This window comes from Ambystoma mexicanum, chromosome 8 (assembly GCF_040938575.1).
Source record: "Ambystoma mexicanum isolate Mex_15411 chromosome 8, UKY_AmexF1_1, whole genome shotgun sequence".
Classification (NCBI taxonomy): Eukaryota; Metazoa; Chordata; class Amphibia; order Caudata; family Ambystomatidae; genus Ambystoma; species Ambystoma mexicanum.
Genome location: NC_090929.1, coordinates 142,345,976 through 142,361,994, shown reverse-complemented (window position 1 = coordinate 142,361,994; position 16,019 = coordinate 142,345,976). Strand labels below are relative to the sequence as shown.

The 16,019-nt window shown below is 43.2% G+C and overlaps 1 protein-coding gene across 1 annotated transcript in view; it reads left to right on the top strand.

Moving 5' to 3' along the window:
- LOC138471718 (carboxyl-terminal PDZ ligand of neuronal nitric oxide synthase protein-like) overlaps positions 1–15,791 on the top strand; it is a 436,867-nt gene extending 421,076 nt beyond the window's left edge. Inside the window, exon 11 of the mRNA XM_069609503.1 lies at positions 7,216–15,791. Coding sequence (XP_069465604.1) covers positions 7,216–7,786 — 571 coding nt within the window. The 3' untranslated portion in view covers positions 7,787–15,791. The remainder of the gene's footprint in view (positions 1–7,215) is intronic.
- Positions 15,792–16,019: the final 228 nt, after the last annotated feature.

Genomic DNA, 16,019 nt, shown 5'->3' with positions numbered 1-16,019 from the left:
GTTTCGCCTAAAAATGCATCGAAAAAATGCATTTTTTTTAATGGGGGGTCCCCCACTCCCGTTTTTTTACCCCTTAACACACATTTTAGTAAAAAAAATGTTTTAAACTTTTGTCATTCGAAACTATGTTTTCGAAAATATGACTGGGCACCGGGCCTGCACCCTGTAGCCCACCAGGCCCTGACCTCACACTTAGCTCATGGACCTTCCTTCCCCTGCACTCTCTGCTTTCCCCTGGCTCTGTCCACCGGGCCTCACCTAGCCCTCGCTTTTCTCACAGACCCTTCCGCCCTGACCGGCACTCCTCCCTCACCACTCTTCCCCTCTCCCTTGCACTTCTCTTTACTGCCCTTGCACAATCCGAATGTCACAAGACCTAGTAGGATCGTTTTTTGTTTTATCCTCCCTGTTCCCCCTTCCTTTTGTCTTATTGCATCTCAAAATAATTGGGCCTCATTATGACCCTGGCGGTGATGGTATGAACAGTGCCGGGAAGGCATCGGCACCGTTCACACCATCCCGTCGCATTACGAGTTCTGCTTGCGGGTTCCTGAAAGCTGTGCGGCACCAGCAAGCAGAACTCGTAATTGTGCTGCACCGTTATCAACGGTGCCGGCGCAGCTCCCCACCCCCATTCTGCCGTATGGGGCAGAATGGGGATAGGGAGCCCGGCAATACCGCCAAAAGCGAATTGGCAATTACCGGCCTATTCATCTTGTAATGGGCCGGTTATTGCCCAATCGCGGGAGGCGGTGCCGGTACTGAGCATGGCGGTAGCCGTGCCTGCCATACAGGCACGGCTACCGCCATGCTCGTAATGAGGCCCATTGTGTATAGGCGCATTGTAAATACCCAGTAAGTAGATAATACAAAATAAAAAAAATCATTCACAAGGAACCTGCTTTCAGAGTATTTGAACACGATTGTGGAGGACAAAAGGTAGAATCCCTGTGCATACAAAATCCATGTAGTACATTGGAAGCTCTCATCACTGATGGATCCTGAGCAAGGAGCTAAGGCTATGTCTCCAGTCCAGCCACACGTTGGATACAGTCTGCACGGGTATGTCTCGGACACCCGTCACATAGTATCGTATATCAAGATCTAAACATTGACTTGCAATGACTTTCAATTGAGTTGAACCTTATTCAGGGAAAATATAGAAATCACTTCCAAACGAGACTTGCACAGACAATTATGTTAGGTTCTTTTTATGGATGCTGGTAACTTCAGTCAAAGGGTCTCACACACTGCTATCTCTCCACCGTGCACTAGGACAAGAAACCAGCTATCTCTCTACTGTTCCCTAGGACCAGCTGTTTCTGTATTGCAAGAAACCAGCTATCTCTCTACTGTTCCCTAGGACCAGCTGTTTCTGTATTGCAGGAAACCAGCTATCTCTCTACTGTTCCCTAGGACCAGCTGTTTCTGTATTGCAGGAAACCAGCTATCTCTCTACTGTTCCCTAGGACCAGCTGTTTCTGTATTGCAAGAAACCAGCTATCTCTCTACTGTTCCCTAGGACCAGCTGTTTCTGTATTGCAAGAAACCAGCTATCTCTCTACTGTTCCCTAGGACCAGCTGTTTCTGTATTGCAGGAAAATAGTGAGATGTGGCCCCCACTCTCAGCATAAGGGAAATGCACCTGAAACAATGTTGATGAAGCAAAGCATAACAATCCCAATCCCAAAAGAATACAGTCGGCCTGGTTTTGACTTTCTATGAACAATTCACACTGTAATTCCCCATTTGCAAATATTAATCAAAACAAATACACACCCTTCTATCAGAGTTCACTGGTGGCAAACACCTTGATTTATTTGCTGCTTTAAATTGCAACACAGTTAAAATGAGTATTTAAAATTAACACTTTGTTTCCCACTGAAAAATGAAGGTGACAATCTAACCCACTCATAGCTGTTTGTTGGAATCCTACCCCCCCCCTTCGCCCCCTTTTTCCCCCCATTCCCTTTTCTAATCCCGTTAAGGCCAGCCAAATAAATTAGTTCAGGACTTTTCTTTAGATATCGGATATCACAGAACAAAAAAGGTCTTTCAATCACTGCTGATCTGTAAAGTTCATTGTGCACCTTACGTCGCACAACCAGCTATATAGCAATATGAATACATTTCTATTTGGAAGATGGCTGAACACTCAGCACTGTACCAAATTATGTGGGGATGTAACCTTCCAATATTCTTTCAGGGTATCACTCCACTTAATTGAAAGCTTTCTTCAGGCAGTTAGACTGAGTACCAGCCTTTCAGTCGCCTGGCACCCTCTGGCCAATCCCTTCTCTCTGCCTTGATCAGTGATGCCTCCAGCTGTTCTCTTGAACCAGTTCCATCATTGCATATTTCTGGTTTAACTCCTAATTGCTGGATTCCCTCGCTTAAGCCCCATTATGGAATGGTGCTTCTCAAAAAGTCCTTGGAACCCCACTTTCTCTTCCAGGGTGGCGCCTTCCTCTCTTCTGTTGGCAATGATATGTCCACTTGGAGAATCCTTGGGATTCTTTTTAGACACTTTTCCTTTCTGCTCTGGATGCATTACAAATCCTCATTTTACTGCCTATAATTAGCCTATATAAGAGCATAACCCTAGCTCTGAGACACCTAGGGTTTAAGAAAATGTGCCCAGGTTTCAGAGATAAGAAGAAAACCTCATTGGCTACCCATAGAGCAGAGGGTGACTTTTAGACTCCTAACTCCTATCACATTTAAGGCTCCTGCCGGTGATGCACCTTCTTACATAACTAATAGGCTAAAACCTAAGCAAATAAAATGGTCACTTTGCTCAAACGGAGATCGAAACCTTGATGTTCCTAAAACTTCCTTAGAACTTGTGAGAAAGTGTGCGTTCTGGTCTAGCACCCCCACTGTATGGAACGCCTTACCATCCAACATAAAAAACTGTGGCTCAATTGGAGAATTTAAAAATAAACTCAAGACACACCTCTTTAGATAATTAGCTCCTTAAGCTATCCGCTTGAAATCTCCACTCTAATGATCTGCGCCTGTATGCCTCCGTGCCACTTTGGTTGCGCATAACAAATAATAATAATAATAATAATAATAATAGTAATTCACGGTGAAAGTATTTCCTATTGTTTCTCTCTTTAGATTGAATGCTCCGCTTGCATGATACTTCAAAAAACTAGAACCCAAACCTTTGATTGCCTAGGAGCGTGTGAAGGATGATTTTCCTGACATTTCATTTTCCCAGGTACTAGAGATGAGAGATATTACCTTACATTTCATCCCTCCTCTCAGGAAAAAGTACATTACCAGGAGGACATTTTTACCAAACAATTATGGAGTCACTGAATTGGCATTTGTAAAAACTTCACACTTCCAACAATAGGAGAAATTGACTTTTCAAAGTGGTCTATTTTCTGACATGCAAATTAAATTTGGTAAGGATAAACTGAAATTGAGTTATCCAAATGTTTGTTATATATTTGTAAAGTGATACATCTATACTTTAATAGCGTACTTTGAAAAAACTCTCCAACTGTACATCAGAAATAACTCAGAATTATTCATTTATTTCCTACCATTCTAGCAAGAGGAAAAAAAAGATCACGTTTACAGTGTCTGTTTTCAAGCCTTGTTTTGCATTTTTGAGTAGAGTAACTGACCTGACGTGCCCAATAAATTGCAGCAATCGGTATCTCTTTCCTCAAAGACCAACATTCTGTTGATGATTAAAAACTCATTCACCTTGCATCACAAAACATAATCAGGGGGAGATGGCGACCTGCTTATATTTCAAAGGTGTAATAAAATACCTTAAACATTTCTGAATGTATTTATTGTCTTCAGTTCTTAGTCTGGGCAGGAAGGAATGCACACAGCTTCTAACCTTTTGAAATCTTAACTGCGGTAATGCATACTTGGAGCCATCCCCAGAGTATTGGCTCGTTGGAATGGTTGTGCACTAAAGGAGTGCAGACCTATATTCTTGTCAATTATGTGATTGTTGTCTGGATTGACATTCCCAGATTTTTGTTTGTCTGAAGACATCTATTCCACTGGCCGGCCCAAGAGCAGTTTTATTACCTGCTGTTAACTTACTTGTATTGAAATAGATCATAATTCAGGCCCTCCTCACTAGCATCCATGGACCCTGTGAGGTATTTGAGGTTTTAACAACTGCAACAGTAAAGACAGACACACCTGATCACAGTTCAAGTGTGTTCATTGAACTTTACAGGTAGGTTGGAAACATGCCTAATCTGAACCTAAATCTAAGATGGCAGCAAGTTACGACCATCAAATAATAATAAGGCAGTCCTAGTGGCATTGTGTCAAATAAAAGGGCCTATACTAAAAAGAACTGTTGCCAATCCTTACAACTAAATACAAAAATAGTGTGGGATAGTGTTTACAAGAAATAAAGAAGTGTTCACAAATGATAAGTCAGGATGTTCTAGCCAGGGGTCTCCATTCCCCTCATTTTGAGCACGGGACAAGGTGGGACTCCTGAGCGTAGCACACTCTCAAGCTTTTCCAGCACAAGACTACAGTTCCGTTCTAAGGTATCAGGATTTTCGGTGGTTAAGTCTCTTTTCTACAAAAAGTTTCTTGTCTTCGAGGATCTGATGGGTTCAAAATAATAAAACTAAAGTTCCTTTCTGTCTGTAAGGTGGGTGATGGTTGTTCACCTCTGGATCCCCCGCTTCTGGGCTCAGATCCCTCTCGAATAGCAGCCTCCCTTTGTCTGGTTCACTACAGCTTTTATTCACAAGATTCCTCCTTTGGCATTCATAAATCTTAATGTCTTTTTAAACAATCCACTGTGGACATCCCTCCATCGGGTTCACTCTTGCCAACCTATTTCGTTACATTGGTTGATGGTTTTCACCTCTGGGTCCCCCTCTTCGGGGCTCAGACCACTCTCGAATGTCAGCCTCCCTATATCGGATTCACTATGGCTTTTATTCATAGGTTTTCACCTGCTACATTCACGAGTCGTTGGGTGATGGCTTTCCCCCCTTGGATCCCCCTCTTCTGGGCTCAGACCCTCCTTGAAGGTTATTCAAAAGATTATACCTGTGATATTCACAAGCCGTTGGGTGATGGCTTTTCACATTTGGATAACCCTCTTCTGGGCCCAGACCCTTCTCGAATGTTGGCCTCCCTCCATCGGGTTCACTACTGTCAACACAATGTTCATCAGGGCATTATGCTTCGCCCCTTTGTCGGCATCCCTCCATCGGGTTCACTCTTGCCAACCACACAGTTCCTTCTCCTCTCTCACTATGCAGGATTTGTCTCCCTTAGCTTTCCAATTACGTGCTGGTCAAAGACTTTTGACTGTACAGGGAGTTTTGCTAGACCCCACTATGACCCCTTTGACATTTTCGTCGCTGCTCTCCTAGGGCATTCTGGTATTGGTAGTTTCAACAATAGGGAAATCACCCAGAGTCTATGGAGTGAGCACCCACGTGGTGGTGGGCCCCTCTGCAGCTGGTTTTCCCATTAATTGGCCATTCGCAACTTTGGTTCAACACAGTTTGATTTCTTGTCGGTCCTCCCTTTGACTCAGCAGCTGTGATTAACTGCTTGGCTTTTTTTGACTCTGGAGTCAAGGACAGTACCACGGTAACAAGCGTCTCTACTGGCTCTGATTGTCAGTGTAGGAGGACTCTGTGTACCATTAACATCTGCTGCAACACACGCTGGCTATTATTTGCGATCTTATGATTCCTTTCACAGAGGTTTTGTGGGTCTGTGTTGAAAAGGGCAAGGTTGCTTCTCTCCTTGTCACCCCTTCTGTTCTCTCTGCTTGCTTTCCTGGGATAGCTGTCCCGTTGTGTGGTTCGCCTTGCTTGTTGTGTGCTCTTGTGCTCCATCTTTTATCCCTGGGGGGAAGGGAAAGAGCTCTCAGGTGTGTGTGGTTCTGGTCAATTGCCTGACTTTGCCTGACCCTTGTGTTGGGACATGTCAGGTAGATGGCTCTAGTGTTAGTCTGTTGTCTTTCATGGTGTAAGAAAGTGTTTGTGTTGGAAAACGGGGCAGGGGTTGTAGAGTGTCTGAGTATCCTATGTGGTTGGATGGGGAAAAGGTGTTATAAGAAGGGGATACCACGTTTCACCCATCAGTGTCCCACCTCCACTCCCGAGGACCCCTCATCCAGGTGGTCCTCATTGTTCCACCCCAGGAACTGGATCCAATAGCGATGACCAGTGTCCTGGCCACCTGGATGACAGATCTATGGGGACTAGTAATTGAGACACCTTCAGGTTTCGGATAATATTTAACTTGTTCTTTGAGTAGCCGGTCAAGTGGCACAGCGAGTAGAGCGCTCGCTTTGACACCCGTGCAGAGCCTGCTAACGCAGGTTCGAATCCCGGCAGGGCCAAACTCAGCCTTTCATCCTTCCGAGGTCGATAAATGAGCACCACACACCGTGGGTAATAATAAGCAGCGCTCAGATACCTGAGGGTTCGTAGCGCTATATAAATGCCAAATTATTATTATTATTTTATTATTAGGTATTTCTTAGTTTGATGGCCTCGTCTATTGATTCAAGGAAAAACATACTTAAGTTTAAGATTGTTTTTTAAACCCAGAGGCCACCTCTTAAGCTTTTCTGCTGAATATAAAACAATGAAGATTTGATTCCGACATTGGGTAATGCTGACTCAGAATGACAATTAGAAAACGTTGTATGGATTGTATATGTGGAAAATCAAATATTGTAATAATTGATCATATCTTTAGCATCCACTCTCATTACTTTAAACAGTATATTTCCATTGAGAAAAGTGAATGATTCATTTTGTTTTTCACTTCTTCAGTTTGAATGTTTGCTATTTCTATAGGGAATATTGTTCTGACCTGTCATTAATAGGAAGTATTAGCATCAGCCACATGACACCCTACAAAGTGGCAAGTGTTTGTAAACATTTATTATCATGTTGGGAGAATCACACGACACTTTCTTTCTTAAAAAAACATTTGACGTTTAAAAAAACGGCATGTTTCATTGCCTTCTTTGTGAATGATGATGCCCTGTGATTAGGGGGTTAATGTTTCAATATTCCTATTTTACTGTTGTTTCTTGCAATAAATCTCATTGTACCTTGGGTACATATTTGCAGAGTGAGTGAATTATGCACCAGCTGTTTTTGGTTCAATGTTCCTCTTTATAGAACTCTGTAATGATGATGGTTCTGTTAACAAAGGTCCTCTTTTCTATTTTTAAAGGTCACAGAGTGCCATTCCTAAACTGAACCCACCACCTCCAGTCATCAGGAAGCGCTCCACCAAGACGTTGCTGGGTCCAGAGTCTGAACCCAAGTCTGCTGACAGTGACGCTTGGGCTGCCTTACCCAGTTCAACAGTTTCAAGCCTCACGGAGATAACGACCTGCCCGCTCTCAATCTCTGACTTAGACTGCACGTTGCGGACCCCTGCCATAAAATCAAATTACATGTCTTGCCTTGAAAATGCAGAACTTTCCCCAATAAAAGAACACACACGGCTTTCTTTTGACAAGGAACTGACCTTGGAGAATGGTACTTTTTATTCCCTGACAAGCAGCTATGACAACTTGGAACCTACGCCGCTTTTTGGGGTGGAATCTACCGTGAACGGCCGCTTCACTAGGGACTTGGAGCCGGTGTGCCCCACTTCGGACCATACACTACCTTTTTCGTCTGTAGCCAATGAAACCTGCCTGCACATCAGCTTTTCGGAGGACGAGTTGCCGGACAATGAAACTGATGACACTAAAGGAGGTCAACCGCAGCTTTTCTTGATCAGAAATCGAAAATAGCGTACTTGAGATTTGTATGTGAACTTTTTCCTGTATTTTAAGTTGGCTTCCATTTCAATTTATTTCACAAACGCTGTTGATAGCTTATCCCTTTTTGTATTCGATGGATGGTTTCCAAATCCCTGTTGTGGAGTCAAAGGTTTTTGAAATTCTGCTAGATCAACCCACCGAGGGCCTTCACTGATTGCAAAATATCCTGCTGAGGCTCACATCAAGATCACAACAGGCTTCCTGGAATTATTGATATCCATAACCATAATTTTATTTCCTGAAGGAAGTCTTGCGCACTCCATCAGTTAGCTAATTTGCAACACAATTAGTGTAAAGCTTAGTTTAACAATTTTGTTAGCTCTAACGGGCCAATATTCTCTTCTGCGTGCCTATCAATGTAGATGTCAATGACCAATTTGCCAATTCCTTCCTCTTGCCTCAATAATTTGCTGGTGTCCAATTGAGGGGGAGAGATTTAATCCCAGTATTTATCATACAGCTCTTAATCCTGTTATTAGGGGGGCCGTGCTGTGAACATTTCCGTACATCCCCGGCCCCAATGGTTTTTCACTCTTTGCCAGTCGTTCTTTACAGTTGACTCTGGCCTGGCATTGCTTCTTGTACTGTCATCAGTGGTTGCTGTTGCTTTTCAAATGACGATATTCCGTTGCCAATTGCCAGAAAATTGCTGTCACGGGTTCTTGATCGATCTTCATTTTGTTGAGCGCTAGAGGCAGTTTCTCAGCTTCAGCCATTCTGGATTCCTGCAGTGATGGTTTCTGCATTTCAAATTTATGAAATAATTCCCTTTCAGTAGTATTAGACAACAAACCAATGCCGGTCGATGCTTTCTGAAGACCACGTGTTAGAGTAAGGGAACAAGTATTGCTAAAATCAACGCTAGTTTCTCATTCTGAAACGCCTGTGGTTTGTTCTGTGATGCACAGAGTGTTTCTCCCTTTATATAAAATAAAATAAAAACACTGACATTGCTGCTATTATGCTTTGTGTATGCCAGTGAAATTTTCCAACATGGCAAATCTCAAAAATCATGTTGGAGGACCCTTTGATCAAGGATCAGATGGCCCCTTTTTGAATGATGGTGGACACACTACGGTTATTTGTGGCTTTGCTGGAGCTGCCCCTCTGTGAGATACCTGCTAGCTGCCCCTCTGTGAGGTACACGTAGCTGCTCCCCTGTGAGATACCCATAGCTGCCTGTCTGTCGCTGTCCATCAACGGGTTTTCCATAGCCGCACATCTGTCGACACCGTTCCTCCACGTTCACTGTGGGTTTTCCTGGAGGTATCAGGTTCGTCTTTTAAGCAGTGGCTAATGTCTCCTCCCCTGACACAGGGTGAAATGCATGTCCATCCGTGCATTTCTTTCAGTAGATATTACTTTCTGAGGATTGTTTAAGGGGGTAACATACCAAAGCAAAATAAATGGAGAGGAAGGGGAAAGCAGTAAGGGGATGAGAAATAAAAAAGCATAATGAGAAATTCTAAACCTGCCCAGATGGAGTGAGTAGAGATGAAGAATTGAATCCATGGGCGGAAGCCTTGAAGATGCAGTGACTTGAGCGGAGGGTAGAGTAAGCATTTGGTGAACTCTCTCCAGCAGGGTGTATGTAACCAAGTGTGTCTGGCCACTGGTCTACAACGTTAAATAGCACTGCATGCGTGGACCCATTAGCGTCTAGAATTGTGTTGTCACCCACAAAGATGTTGAACAGTCTAGGTTGTTTGCCAGCTTGAGGATCATTTGGCAATGCGTCTACACGGGCAACAGGGCGTGCCTAAAAGGGACCTGCGTCCAAGGCGCCATGCCGAGACGGCTGGCGCAGAGGTGTCCCCGGCTTCCCTGGTGAGGAGTCTGGGTTATGTATAACAGCAGAACATAGAGAAGTGCCACGCAAGTATCTTTCAGTCGCTCCTACAAAGAATATTTTCAGATTTGTATCTAGCGCTTAAGGCTGGATTTCCGCCGCTGCTGCTAGGTGCTGTAATGATGGGTGAGATTCAAATGTCGAAGATTCAAACTTGAGAAGTACAGGGTGGCCCTGTGTCTGAGGCGAGTGCTCAACTCATGAGCGCCCCCTGGCTCAGACTAGAAGAGCTAACCTATCGTTGCTAGATGAAATCTATCGCTTCAATCCTAGTCTGCTTTTCTTTTTCGGTAAATTTTGTTCACATATCGTTTTGTGATAAATCTCATAATAGCTCGACGCGCATTACCCTCTCTGTAGTTTGTATATCTCTAAATTGCTATAGTCCATAAGCTCTGTGTATTGTTGTAGAGCATCACCTCTGTGTATTGTTGTAGTCCATCACCTCTGTGTAGATACTAAATGTACACAGTAGTGATGAATTAGTTACAAATACTTGCCCCCTTCTAATCGCTTGTCACTTTTCACCCCCACTGCGTCCTACACCCTCTCTTTACAGTTGCAAGACTCGGTTTTCCTTTTCTAATGTTCCAATTGCAGCTTCCTCGGCCGTGACACATTTAATCAATTTTCCACTTGCTTGCACTCTGGGAAGTGTCTGCTACAACTTGAATCTTAGGTGCAGGAACGCCTTGGCAATCAACTTAAGCTGAATGCAGTATGGCAACAGGTCGGTTTCTTGTGTCCCTTCTCACTGCCAGTTCCCCAGCGCTAGAAAAGGGCAAATGTGACCACTGTGTGCACAAGCCATGTGACTTCACTAATCTCTACTTTACTGACCTCTGTTACTTTAAAGTAACCTAGCTCGACTTTATTTCTGCATAAACACCAATTCCTAACGTAGGAACCCAAACACTGAGGACAGGAGTCTGGGCCAAGGCCTAACACCCTTTTAGGTCATCGCCCACAAAGTCCTACCCATGGCAGCAAGTCTCCAAGTACACTTTGGTTTACCTTTTGGTAACATGGGCCGAGCTCCAAGGCTTAGACTCTCCCAAGAGTACAGGATCCCAAGATCATAAAACAAGGGAATGCCCAAAATACACAAATGCAAAAATCCTGAGGCCAAAAATACTGAATTGAATAAATCGAATTAATGTGTGATTTTCACAATTTTTTTTAAACAAATAGATGGGGGTGGGGCAAGGGTATATATAAAGGTAGTGGGATGTTGGTGAAGGAGGGAGGCAACCCCGTAAAACAAAAATCTAAAAAACCTGTTTTTTTGGAAATTCGATATTTTTTTTTAATTCTGTGTTTTGGGCCTCCCAATTTCAACGTATAACCACAAAGCAATACAATAACTTCACCTCTTTGTTCAAGGAAGATATTTTTTTGAGATGTATTAATTTATATAGATATTACTAGACATTTTAAGAAAATAATGTAAAGGGAATAGGAAGACAAATATATTTTAACATTTATTATAAGTCAATAGGGACAATAGCTAGTGGAAGACGGCATTTATAAAGGGGCCACTTTTAGTCTACAGAAGTCGAGTAATTAAAAGAACATACTGTCAGTGTGCTTCTTTAAGACTGGAGCATCCCTTCTTGAAATAGAATATCAGAGAAACAGACTGGTGCGAGTCCACCTGTGCAAACACCACACCCATTGATACCAGAGATTCTGACAAAGGGATGTCGCCTGGTCGCAGGCTGTGCAAAGTGATGACATTTTGTACGTAGAAGCTGGCAAATTGTCAAGCGTTCCATAACTTTTGGGGATTTAAAGTCAGAAACCTTTTGATCTGCAGGTTCCCTTCCCCAGAGTTGATAACGAGCACGGGGGCGGGGTTTATTTTCCCGCGTGTGACATTGCTGTCAGCAGTGGCAGGTGCAGGCGGCTATGTCAGATCACACAGTGACAGTCACCATGGTCATTAGCAATCCATGCAGCCACCCTGGGACTGCAAACTCCTATTGCGATCAATACCCCGTCGACGGGGACTCAGGGGGAATGGCGCTTAAATTAAATCTCTTCAGATAGTAACCGATGTTTGATTAGTATATTTTATCAATAATAATAATAACAGTAGAAATCTAATATATGAGGTAAGGTGGGGTGGGTAGAGCTGCAATACCTTATATGCAAATCTATAAACAATCTCTTTGTCCAGTTGTGCCATTATTATACGGTGCAAATAGTGAGTTCTGTTGTCCTAATGTTCCTTTTCAGTGCACAGTGTTAAAACTGACACTCCTGGACCTGCAGCAAATGCTGCTCCAACACATACTAAATTCAGAGTCATTTCATGTGAACTTTGACTGGCATTTCATGAAGGGTTCCCCGTTTTCTGTACTGTTGTTCTCCACGACATAAGAACAGAAATCTAACTTCCTGGTACCACAAATGCTGAGGCTTTGAAATTGACCAACATTAATCAGCCCGGAAATGTATTTGACACACCTTACTGAGCGCGTATTAAGTTTGATTTCTTTACACAGCACTGATAGTGTTCCTTTCTAAGAGTGCCGCTAACATCAGACAGGGTTCAAAAAAGCAGGGGCGAGGCGCGCACTCCAATTCCTGGCCAATATATTACCTGAACAAGTGTCCAAAAGCAATCACAGGGTTAAATCCCAAAGTGTCCAAAATATTCACAGGGTTAAATCCCAATTACTGCCCAATAGTTCACAGGGTTTATTCCCTTTTTGCACTGTTGTGCTCCTCCAAATGTCCAGAAAATTCACAGGGTTAAATCCCAATTTGCTGCCCAATAGTTCACAATTGGAGTGAATTGGGGTGCGTGCCTCGCCCCTGCTTTTTTGAACATCAGATGTGGTTGGACACCATCCTTTAAAAGGGTAAGGAAGCAGGCCTTTGTGACATGCATCATAGTGCACAGATTACCCCAGTATGTGGGCAGGGGATATTGCAAGTATCCTCTGGACATGAACAGGAGTTGCACCCGTGAGCAAATATAGCGAACCACTATATATTTATCCTAAAAATGAAATTCCTCCAGTTTCCAGATTTTCCCAGTTGAGCGTATTTTTTTTATTTTTTTATTTAATCAATGGCACTTTACTGATCTGGTAGGGCTTCTCTCCGCACTCTTGTGACTAGGCGCTGACACTTCTTATTATGAAATTGCAGGGCGGTCATTTCAATATGTGATTAGTGACTTGCAATAATCTGTACAGTGGGGGCGCATTGTCCCACATATGTCTGCAGTTTACATGCATCACAATGTTAAGTTGTTTATAAGGATGGTTGTTGATGATCTCATAGTGGTGTCTTTTTTTATTTGAATTTACATAAAAGTTTATTGACTAGCCACATTAGATTTCTTAGTGGCTGCATTTCCAACCATGTATATTTTATTATTTAGAGTATTAATAAGTGGTTAGTGCATAGCTGGCGCCATTTGTGTACATGTTACATCTGCCTTCTCTAATGGGAGTTTTAATTTGGTGACCTGGACATCTCGTACATGAATGCGGTGGTCACTGACCGCCAGCGGAAGGAAATGGAAAAGAAGGTTAACCCTTTAAATACGACAAAAGAAGGTGTGGCGGGAATCAAGGATTGAAGTTGAGAAAGGGAAATGAAGGAGCACGTTGGTGGAGGTTGGTCTTGGAAAGAATTGGAAAGGTGTTTGCCATTACGGGTATTAGGCATGTGGTTGGTGGTGAGAGGATGGGATAAGGAGTTTGAAGGCAAGATGGAATTTTTTACAGGTTCTAGGTATGAGACTTTTGCTGCTGTGAGGGGAAAGAAAGTGAAATTGCACAATGGTAGGACCAGTGTCTTGCCTACGATCTAAAACCGCTTTTATGTCAAGTTATTTATAGACGCGTTCATGCTGGTTCTTAGCCTGTTTGTAAGCGCTTCCAGGAAGAAGAGAGCAATTTACCCCCGACCACTCGGTTGGGTCCAGTTGGGAAGCGTGGGTTAGAGCTTGGCTTGCTCAATGTCATGTTCAACATTTCATTCAGGCACAGGATCGACCCCTCTCCCTCCAGTTTCTCATTATTTTTGTTGCAGTACAGTGTGCAGAAGACCTTGTGGATGTGGGGCATCCGGGTACCACCAGGCTAACCTTTTGTGTGTAGTATCCACCGCAATATGCATTGTCGCCCCATGACTGTGATTTAGGAAACTCCACGGAGAGAACATTGTTGTGTTTTTGTTCTATTTTCAGCACCTATAACCAAGGCATGAGGCTTTGAATTGGCTATGAACGCCGGGACCTGGTGAAAGCGAGGTGATGCCGTAACATGCAGGTTGATTTGGAATTAGAATTTGGCTGTCCTGGCGACCGTGCTGCTTCCGTGTTTTGTGAAGCTTTAATTTAGCTGGTTACGATGAACCTCTGCTTCTGAGACCTATGGTAACATAGGGTACTAGTACAAAATTTCACCACAGTGGCCTCAATCATTTAGCATTTCGAGGTTCATAAAATAGATTTCACGTTGTTAGTTTATGAAAGTATTATCAAGCGCCAAGACACCTTTCATGTTCAGATGTGCGCTGTAGAAACAGTCAAACCTATCATTCGTATTTATTGTGTATCAACCAGGAACATGAGTTTTCAATGCTGTACTTTTTACAAAGTGTCTCTCGTAAATTTGGGGCAATACTTCTTTCAAGAGCAGTCTTGGTCATTTATCAAGTTTGAATTAATACCACAAGTGGCAAACTAGTGCTTTGTCGAGATGAATGGGCTGTTTTACCTCCTCCTTTTTTCTGGAGGTGAAAAGCCAATTTAGCGTCCTGTTTTCAGCAGTATTACAGCAAGCAGTATTAGCACTGAAAATGCCCCATTGGATCCAATGGACCCAATGGAGATTTACCGTTAATGCCCAACCCTTGATCCGGCAGTAATACTGCTGGACCAGTGGGTGCTAAGGCTATTACAGTCGGGCGGTTTTACAGCCGGGTTACCGCCCAACTCATGATGAGGCCCTAAGTCTGTTCATGAAAGACAAACCATGCATTCCATCCTTTAGAGAATTGACTTGGTCCATTTTCAGTGCTAAAACCACTTTTAAGTGGTCCCAGTGCCAGCCTGACACCAAGCTGCTGGTGTAGTCTAAACATATAAGCAATAGGAAATATTTTACGAATAAATGTGGGCAAATCTTACCTTGCGTGCCCATAGAAATGGCAGCTTTAGACACTGTTTCTCCTGCAAACCTTGACGGTCAGTGCTGTAAGTAAACTTTGTTGGAAAGAGTGTCTTTATTGTTTCTGCATTTATGTTGAAGACACCCGTGAGCAATGTTGCTGTATCGTGGCAGAAGGTGTGTCGTCACAGCCCAGACATGATGTCAAGAATGCCAGTCGCCCACTGGTTTGAGTTTCCATCCGCCCACGTGAAGTGAGGTTGTGATGTATTGTAGTTGGGTCTTCTATAGCCCAGTGTCAACCATGCTGGCAGCACCTTGGGCTTAGTGTGCTGAGAACATGTCTGTCTATACGTGTCTTTCCTCTCTCAAAACACACATTGCTCATGTGGACCCTGATTTTCGAGAAGCAGTCTACTTACATACTCATGTACATGTGCCAGGCCAATCTGGTTGCGTCTGGTTGCCTCTAGAGAGGGTGACTACTTTGGTCTTCATCCTTTCTATCTGCAGATGTTTTAGACTACAACCCCCATCCACCCTGGCCAGCATCGTCAATGGTGGGGGTTCATGGGAGTGAGAGTCCAAAACATCTGGGCAGCCCCAGGTTAAGCAGGCCAACAGTTTCATGAGTAGAGAAGTAGTGGAGGAAAGTTGCATTTGACACAACCTGGACATTTAGCTAAACATGCATTCTCGGCTAAACTGCCTTTGAAATGACACTGGAAAGCCTGTCAGACATCGCTAAATGAGTGACTGTAAACAGTAATACCTGGCATAGTTCTTTTAACAAGCCCCTGGTCTGCATTCTACAACTGTACATCAGCAAGCAGGTGGTACACACATTGAATTTCATTGCAATGGTTCCACATCTTTGGCATGTTGCTTTGTACAAGGTCTGTTCTTTTGTCACACACATGTATTTGTCCGTCAAAATGTGAAAATCTTGCTCTGTCATATTTTTCTATAAAACACAATAAAGTGTTTAACTTTCTAGCTGTTAAGTCATTTCTGGACATGTTGTGCTACACTTTTGTGATTTTGCTTTTCTCCCCCCACAAAGCAGTGTTCGAAAATGTACTCTTACTAAATGATTGACATAAACAACTGTTACTATTAATGGGCAGTTCGTAGCCACTTTCACTGATATGTTTACAAATATGTATTTTTCTTTAAAAAAATCATCTTTACTTGAAGGTCTGAAAGGCACTGGGTCATACTA